At 35.4% G+C, this 9,417-nt stretch overlaps 1 protein-coding gene across 2 annotated transcripts; it reads left to right on the top strand.

Moving 5' to 3' along the window:
* Positions 1 to 500: 500 nt before the first annotated feature.
* On the top strand, positions 501 to 7,880 carry LOC114273699 (uncharacterized). 2 transcript variants are annotated; one of them, XM_082921624.1, is made up of 9 exons: positions 501 to 893; positions 4,733 to 4,825; positions 4,874 to 4,895; positions 4,984 to 5,219; positions 5,344 to 5,565; positions 6,421 to 6,513; positions 6,589 to 6,693; positions 6,798 to 7,174; positions 7,634 to 7,880. In XM_082921624.1, coding segments are annotated over exons 1-9 (1,527 nt in total). In that variant the 5' UTR covers positions 501 to 515; the 3' UTR covers positions 7,635 to 7,880. The 2 variants fall into 2 exon arrangements, with proteins under 2 accessions (XP_082777750.1, XP_082777749.1); XM_082921623.1 differs by having other exon boundaries at positions 4,733 to 4,895.
* The last annotated feature ends 1,537 nt before the right edge of the window (positions 7,881 to 9,417 follow it).

Raw genomic sequence — 9,417 nt, 5'->3', positions numbered from 1 at the left:
ACATATAAAGATAATTGTAAATACAACCCGTGCATAGCACGAGTGATATGTTATCTATATCTATACTATATATTAAGCAAAAGGGGGTTTTTAGCCTCAAGCTTTGTGGGAGCTCCAATCTCCCAATCTAAATTTTCTGATTTTTTGATTGAAAAAAAAAATCTTAGCATTTATTAATTTCTCCCAAGTCTTACCCTCATAATAACACTTTAATGCATTAAAAACAAACATAAAAAAATTCTTTGAAAAGTCCAACACATATGTTATATACTTGGAGAACTAAGGAAAGATTAGAGATAGACAACGTAATATGATTTTCTTTCTATGATACACATTGTGCATTCCTACATGGAATAGGTTAATAGTACACATGATGCGTTTTATGACATAAAAAAAACTTGATCTTTTATTTGTGATCAGACATGGACAAGAGTTGGATTGCATTGGGTAAGACACCTGATGGAAGGATGAGTCAGCCATTTATTGATAGGGTGACATCATTTATCAAATTTGCAATGGCATTTGTTGACCAGGAAGGTAAAATTTCGTGCCCATGTTTGAACTGTGTGAACTATTATTCCCAAAATCTTCGAAATGTGCAAATTCATTTGCTTCAATATGGGATTATGCAAACGTGCACTATTTGGCATGAGCACAGGGAACCACGTGTATCAAATGAGGCTCATCATGAAATGGCAATTGATGAAGATGAGGTTTTAGGTGGTATTGATGCCTTAGTGGAAGATCGAATAAGAGGAGAACCCAACGATGCACCCCAGAATGAGGAACTACAAATGTTTGATAAACTATTGAATGATGCCAAACGTGAGGTGTACTTAGGTTGCACAAACTACACTATGTTGAAGTTTGTCATCGAGCTGCTTAATATGAAGGTAACAAACCACTGGAGCAATAAGTCGGTTAACACACTATTGGAGTTTTTAACAAAACTTTTACCAAAAGATAATTTGGTTCCAAAGTCATTTTATGAAGCTAAGAAAATACTTCGTGATTTGGGCTTGTCATATGAGTTAATTGATGCTTGTATAAATGATTGCGTACTCTTTTGGAAGGAAAATGCAAGGTTAGATAAATGTCCAAGGCATCCAGATACAAGATCAATCGTGGCAGGGGTAAGAAGATTCCCCATAAGGTGTTGCGGTACTTCCCATTAACACCAAGGTTGAAAAGATTGTACATGTCAAGAAAGACTGCTGAGGACATAAGATGGCACAAGGAGAAACATATAGATGACGGAGTATTGAGACATCCCGCCGATAGTGATAAATGGAAGGAATTTGATGTGCAACATCCTCAGTTTGCCCTGGAGCCTCGAAATGTGAGGCTAGGGTTGGCTGTTGATGGATTCAATCCTTTCGGGAACATGAGCAACTCGTATAGTTTATGGCCTGTAGTACTCATTCCTTATAACTTGCCACCTTGGTTGGTTATGAAAGATCCCTTTCTTATGATGTCACTACTTATTCCTGGAGAATCACAACCAAGGATCGATATTGATGTCTACATGAGACCTCTGGTGGATGAGTTGAATGAGTTGTGGAAAAATGGTGCATTATCTTACGATGCCGTAACTGGTGAGTCTTTCCAGATGCGTGCAGCTTTGATGTGGACTATACACGATTGGCCCGCATTTGGTGACATATCTGGGTGGAGAACAAAGGGTCATTATTCTTGCTACACTTGCAATGATGAACCATATTTTCAATCCTTGAAAGGTAAGACTGCATACATTAACCATCGATGCTACTTGCCTCAAAACCACCCCGAAAGGCGAAAGAGTAAGGCTTACAATGGTAAGCATGAGAAGCGAAAGAGATCTTTAAAGTTACCAGTGGAAAAGATATTAGAGCAATTGGACAGAGCATCCAAGAAATAAGAAAAGACTCCGTCAGGCACCAAATTGGACAAAGGTAAGCATCTTGTATGAGTTACCATACTGGAAGAAACAGAAGCTTCGACACAACATTGATGTTATACACGTCGAGAAGAATTTTAGTGAAAATACCTTTGGAACTATGTTAGGCATTGATGGAAAGAACAAAGACATCGACAAAGCACGGATGGACTTGGAAGACATGGGTATAAGGAAAGAGTTGTGGTTAACACGTCGTCCTGATGGAACTTATGTCAAACCTAGGGCAATCTTTTCATTGACCCCTGAAGAGAGGGAGGGTTTCTTTGAATTCTTGAAATCAGTGAAGTATCCGGATGGCTATGCTGCAAACATATCAAGATCAGTGAATGCGAGAAATGGTAAACTAACAGGCTTGAAAAGTCATGACTGCCATGTACTCATACAACGGATTCTTCCAATTGGGATGCGTGGTTTCGTAGACAAAGAGATTTGTAAAACACTATTTGAGTTAGGTAGCTTTTTCCAAGATTTGTGCTCAAGGACACTGCGCCGTAATGAACTTGAGAAATTAGAGGAACGTATAGTACACATATTATGCAAGCTTAAAAAGATCTTTCCTCCAGCCTTCTTTGATGTGATGGTTCACTTGGCCGTTCACTTGCCGCGTGAGGCTATTCTTGGAGGACCGGTGCAATATCGATGGATGTATCGAATTGAAAGGTAATTGTTAAATTGAAAGGTTCGTAATTATATGTTGCATGTGTAACCTTGCTCTTAACTAATTCTCTTTTCAAGGTTTCTCGGAGCTTTAAAAAAGTTTGTTATAAACCGAGCTCGACCAGAAGGTTCAATCGCAGAGGCTTACATTGTCAAAGAGTGCATTACTTTTTGTTCAATGTATGTTGATGGGATCGAAACAGTGCATAATCGACCCGAACGAAATCAAGATTGTGGCGAACGTCGCAAAGGGTTAACTGTATTCACAAAAACTGCCCGTCCTATTGGCCTAATCACAAGGGATGCTGATATGTCACAAGAATATCGTGATATGGCTCATTGGTTCTTGTTGAACAATAGCCCCGAGATAGAGAAGTATCTAGAGTATGTTTTTCATTTAAATATGTGTATTCTTAGCTTTGTTAATGTAGTTAGCAGTGGATAATAATCACATTCTTTTGAGTAGGATACACAAAAATCTATTACGGACTCCATCTGACCAAGGCATAACCCGTATACAACAACAAGAGTTTCCCAAGTGGTTCAAAGAGCGGGTAAGGCATTTTCAATTTAAGACATGATTAAAAATTTGTATAAGATTTGATCATTTATTAATTTATTTTTACTATCTTAATGTACGTTATATGTGAATGTAGATAAATATATTGAGAGAAGAAAAGTCACCAGAAGCAACCAATGATTTATGGTCATTAGCAAATGGCCCAAATTTGCTAGTAAAAGAGTACTCAGGTTGCATAATTAATGGCGTACGGTTTCGTACAAGAGAAGTAGACAATCGCCGTAAGAGTCAGAATAGTGGTGTGCTTACGGAAGGGGATCATGAGGGAGTGACGCATGAATTTTATGGTCACTTGTGCAATGTTTGGGAATTGGAGTACATGTGTCATAACAAAGTTGTATTGTTCCAGTGTGAATGGTACAACACAGGAAACATAGGTCGAAGTAGAACATTGCGAACCGATGATTATTGCACAAGTATTGATGTCATAAGTCGGTGGTATCAACATGACCCTTTCATCTTGCCTAGCCAGGCTAAGCAAGTCTTTTACCTAAATGATACCAAATGGGGACAACCTTGGCAAGTCATTCAACGAGTGCAATATAGGGGTGTCTTTGATGTACCAGAGGTAGGTGACGGAGAATCATTACATGAACCAGAAAAAAATGATGTGTTCCAACAAGAAAATATTACCAATGCTGTTCCAATTGACATCGGCCCTAATGTTCAATGTTATAGAGATGGTGTTGAAGCAGAAGTTGTTACAAGGGTTAGGTCATCTGATGAAACAATGATAGAGAATAGAGCTGACAAACAAAATGAAGAGTGTGACGAACCTGATGTGGATTACGATATGGATCTTGATGTAGACTAGGATTTGTAGTTATTTTTCACTTTCTATATGAACATTGTTCTTAATTAATGTATTTGAATTTCAGTTGTGGGGTTCATCCACTGTTATGTAGGTTTATCATTGATTGGTCATATTGTGTGTCTGATGGCTTTGTAATTAATTTGTTCTATGACAAGTAAATGGTAAAAGCAAAAATCATCCATATCACTCTAGCCATATTTCAATGATTTAGAGCCTATATGACATATCCACTTGTTGAGATTGTTGTTGCTTTATGCTTTATGTATAGAAATATATAATTATCTTTTCTTTACATCTAATGTTCAATTATGCGTATCCACCAAAAAAATGTTCAATTATGCTTTATAGTTGGGCAAAATGGACGCTACAAAAAAGCAATTGACCAAACCAAGTACCGCAACTAAGAAGGTAACGAACTATGAGAAACAAAGAATGAAGAATATTAATAAAAACTGTGAGAGAATGAATGCTCTAGGAGTGAAGAATATAACAACTTGTTTGAAGGCTACGGTTCAACATAAGAAATTGAGGAAGGAAAAACAAATACCAATTGAGGAAAATGACGATGATTATCGGCCGTCAGAGGCTGAAGATGGCAGTGACACTGAATCCTATGATTCGTTTAAGCATAAGGTACTATACATTTATGCATTGTGAAATATATTCTTTCTTGTTACTTTCAATTCATACACACATAGACATGTATATGTTTGTACATATATTCATATTTTATTATGTTATTCAGCTGTTAGAGATACCATCGAGAGCCCGTTCACAATCTCATCATGAGGCATTGACCCACGCATTAGAAGAGGGGGATACCTCTTCACGTCCTGAGGTGACTAGCAATCCGCCACCACCTCTCAATGTGGAGCCTCAACTTGAGGTGACTGCTGGTAATACTATTGGTAAGACACACTCTTTATTTACATTGATTTGAGATCTTAATTAAATTTGTTCACATACTATTTCAATATTATGGCTTCACAATATCAGCTGCTAAGCGTGCTCGTGGCCCGACTCGAGGCAAAGAGGTTCAAGGCCTTGTTGATAGAGATGGAAAGCTTAGTGTGCCTATCCCTCTAGAATTTCGTGCACCGGTAGGGGACTATGCCTCAAAACTAGCCTCAAAGATTGGTGTAGAAGTGCGAACTCGTTTACCAGATCCAAGTGTTCGTAGGTGGAAGTATGTTGATGCCTCCGTTAAGGAGGCGATGCTTCAACGCTTGAATGTAAGTTCGTTGTCTATTTATAGGAGATTTTACTCATTTTTATAATAGGTTAGAAATCTTAATTATTTATTGTAATTATTTTATTTTTTATAAGAATTATCTATGACTTATCTATTTTTTGCAGGATCAATTTGATTTACAAGGAGACCCTGTTGATATAGAGAAGGCAATGAACACAAAATTTGGTCGGAGATTGAGTAACCATACCTATAGGCTGCACAAACAATTCATGGAGCTGAAGGAGGCTAAAAGGGAAGAGTACGCAAGAAACCACCCACCGAAGAATGTCGATCCTACCAAGTGGATAGATCTTATTGATAAAAATTGGAACACTAAAGAATTTCTGGTAACATTTTCATCTTTTTTATTATATTAGCGAAGAAAGAATTTGATTAGAATAGGGAGAGATTCTAAAACAACTAGAAAGAACACAATCAATTTGCTGTGAAATTCCATATGTATTCTTTTCCCTTTATCTTCTAGGCACGTAAGTGGAACATAATAAAAACCAAATAAGTGGGAAAATGAGAAAGGGAAATTATTAAACATGGATTGGAAGGCTCGCATAATAGGAGATTAATTTATGGTTCCTTAAAGTGCATCTTTCACATCATAGAATAAAGAACTAAGATTTCAGTTTCTATGATTGTATTAATTTTCTGGTTGTTCTTGGGTTTGGTCTGAAGTTTCATGATAATGGTAAGCAACTAGCTAAGTAACTAATATAGGGTATTGAGACAGAACTTTAGATTTGATAGAGTTGCGGAAGAAAGAAAGGGTTATGAGTTTGGTATCAGTAATTGTTCCATATCTTATGAAATGTAAATGGATTTTTTCACAATCTATTTTGCCCATGCTTATATACCCCCTATTTGTGAACGGTGTAAATTACTCGTTTTTCTTTTTTCACCCAGAAAAACCATCTTATGATGAAATCTCAATAAGTCCTCTAATCTATTTTTCACAGAATTGAATGAAACTAGTGAATAATTTGAAATATCTTTTAAGTTGAAATGATATATAGGAAAATGATAGAGAGGAACAATACAATTTCTTTATTATCAACCATTAAATTTGTTTTACTAGTGACACATTTCATTGTTGTATTGGTTCATTATTCCTTACAGGAACAATCAAAAGCCAACATATTTGCCTTACTAATGATACATTTCATTGTTATATTGGTCATTCTTCCTTATAGGAACAATCAAAGGCCAACATCGCGAACAGAGAAAGGATGTATACAAAACATAGGTGTGGTTCTAGGTCAATCCCTGTTAGAGTAGAAAAACTGGTACGTATCCTTGAACTTTCAGAATTATATTAGATTCTTATCTTTATTTATTGAATATTTGGTCTATCGAATTAGGCACGAGAAAAGAAGATGCTACCTGATCTAGCAGAGTTGTACAAGGAAACTCACTATAATGAGAAAACACATGAGTGGATCTCATCTCAAGCTCAGTGTAATTATGTGAGTATATATTGCAATTTTTATTAACAAAATATTAGAATACTATTTGTTGTAATCTTATTTAATTTTCTAATAATTATTTAATTTTTTTTTATATTTGATAGGAAAATATGATACAGACACAGGCTGATCACCTCTCACAGTCAGGATCAACCCCTTTGACTGCAGAAGAGCTATCAATCAAAGTCCTAAAGCCAAGGTCTGGCTATGTGAAGGGACTTGGCATGAGACCTTCATCCTCTATTAAGAGAGCCACTACCATATATGCTGAAACAAATGATTACATGAAGCGCCTTGAGATGCAAATAGAGACACAAAAGGAACAAATACAAATGCAGAACAATAAAATAGAAGATCTTGACGAGGGTAAGAAGAAGCAAGGGGAGATAATGGCTGATGTTGTCAACTTTTTGAGGACCAAAGGATTCACTGGACACTTTGGAAGTGGAGGGAACTCATCCACAAGTGGACATACTTCTTGGTAAAGTATATTAACTTTAATATAACAAATTTTATAAAAGAATACATGTTTGAAGAATTAGGAAGTAATGGAAACATGCATATGACATCCAATTTGTACAGGTGCACATGATGTATAAATTGTGAATTAGTCTAAAAAATATATTTTTTTCTCTATACTTAAAGCTTGAAAAAAGGCTGTCGAAATGCTAAATTATCACACAATTACAGATTTGTACAAGAACCAATAGAAACACCTTAGGAGGGACCAATATAAGTTGTATGAACTTACGGCACATTAATGGGATGCACCATTTGTGAATTAGCCTTAAAATTAATTTTTTGTTCTCATAATCTAAAAAAAGTCTGTTACAGGGATAAATTGTATAATTGATCTAATTGTAAATTGATGAGTTACTAATGTTTTTAATCTTTTGTATAATTGATTTATTACTAAAACTTTTAATTTATTTTTTTGCAGATTGGATTGGGGTGGCATTTTTGACGTGCAACAATGATGTAATTTGTTTGAATGTTCATTTTTGTTTGATAAGGATACACATACAGTTACATTAGTTATTGTTGGATTTTTGGTAGAATTGAACAAGTTATAACTTTTGGATATTTTGTGGATATTTCACTATTTTATTATATCAGGATGAAATTATTTGTAATGATGAATGTATATTTTCATTTTGTTAATTCGTAAATGTGTTGATAACAGGTTAGGTTAAGTTGTGATGGAATTGTTATATTCAACAGGTTTTAACATGAACAGGGTCATATTTGTTGAACTAAAATTTAGATTTTGATAAAATAGGTATATAATGTGGAAAAAAATATTATGAAATTATTGACAAAATTTTTCATCCCTAAAGAAGTTTTTTTGTCTATTGTTTGGCTTAGGTGGATGATTAATTTTGTCATAAATTCTTTATTTCGTCGCTAAATGAATTTGTCATGACAAAAAATATTGTCACATTTTGTCACTATTACCCTCAATGTGTGACAAATTTTTTTTGACATTATTTCATCATTTTTAATGATGAATTTGTTTTTATCTCTATTGGTAGCTTCTTTGACAAAAAATTTTCGTCTTCGTTTATATTAAATGTGACAAAATTATTTTGTCTCCATTTCTTATATTTATGACAAAATACTTTTGTCTCTAATTTCTCCTTTAATGACAAAATATTTTGTCGCTAATTACTTATAAGTATGTTCCCAACAGAGTGTATTGGAGACAAAAAAAATTCGTCACAAATTTATCATTTTTAATGATGAATTTGTTTTTGTCTTTATTGGTAGCTTCTTTGACAAATTTTTTTTGTCTTCGTTTATATTAAACGTGACAAAATTATTTCGTCTCTATTTCTTATATTTATGACAAAATACTTTTGTCTCTAATTTCTTCTTTAATGACAAAATATTTTGTCACTAATTACTTGTAAGTATGTTCCCAACAGAGTGTATTGGAGATAAAAAAATTCGTCACAAATTTATCATTTTTAATTTTTGTCTCTATTGGTAGCTTCTTTGACAAAAAATTTTCGTCTTCGTTTTTATTAAACGTGACAAAATTATTTCGTCTCTATTTCTTATATTTATGACGAAATACTTTTGTCTCTAATTTCTTTTATAGCGATCCCGGGTTTACCCTTGTTGTACAGTGATCCGGACATGTGTCCGTGGATGTTGGTTGTTGTTTATTATCGTGGTTGCATCCTTTGTACCTTGTATATTGAGTTATGGGATGTGTTGGGCAGGTTTGTTACAGGTTGGTTGTGTTTGGGAGTCTAGTGTTGCTGCCCAGATTTTTGGTCCTTCGCTCGAGCGAGGAGTTTGTCGCTCGAGCGAGATTAGTGTTGCACCTGGTTCTGGACCTGAGAGCTGTCTTTCTTGGCTCGAGCGAGCTTCCTTCGCTCGAGCGGTCTGAATTTTTCTTCGCTCGATCGAGAACTTCTTGGCTCGAGCGAGAGTTTTCTGTGTCTGGTCGCTCGAGCGACCAAGCCTTCGCTCGAGCGAGAGTGTTTTATATCAGCGCACAGCAGCGTCTAAAACATCACTTTTTCACTTTCTTTTTGATCCAAAACCCTTAATCCGAGCCTCTCTCTCTCTAAACTTGCACTCTCTCTAAGGTTTGATCTCCCTAGGGTGTGAATCTAGCCTAGGGCCTTTATTAAAAAGATAGAGGGTGTTGAGAGCTTCGATTTAATCTGAAAAAGTTTGGATTTGGAGCACGTTGATCTTCGAGTCTTCATCTCC

Source organism: Camellia sinensis, chromosome 3 (assembly GCF_055761805.1).
Source record: "Camellia sinensis isolate YWXY chromosome 3, ASM5576180v1, whole genome shotgun sequence".
Taxonomy (NCBI): domain Eukaryota; kingdom Viridiplantae; phylum Streptophyta; class Magnoliopsida; order Ericales; family Theaceae; genus Camellia; species Camellia sinensis.
This window is presented reverse-complemented; position numbering and strand designations above follow the sequence as displayed.

Bases quoted from the DNA above. Each gene is read 5' to 3' on its own strand.
- LOC114273699 (XM_082921623.1), top strand. From the start codon at position 516: ATGGCATTTGTTGACCAGGAAGGTAAAATTTCGTGCCCATGTTTGAAC. The intron at 4,896-4,983 runs GTAAGACACACT...TCACAATATCAG, and splicing joins GACTGCTGGTAATACTATTG to CTGCTAAGCGTGCTCGTGGC. The intron at 5,220-5,343 runs GTAAGTTCGTTG...TATTTTTTGCAG, and splicing joins CGATGCTTCAACGCTTGAAT to GATCAATTTGATTTACAAGG.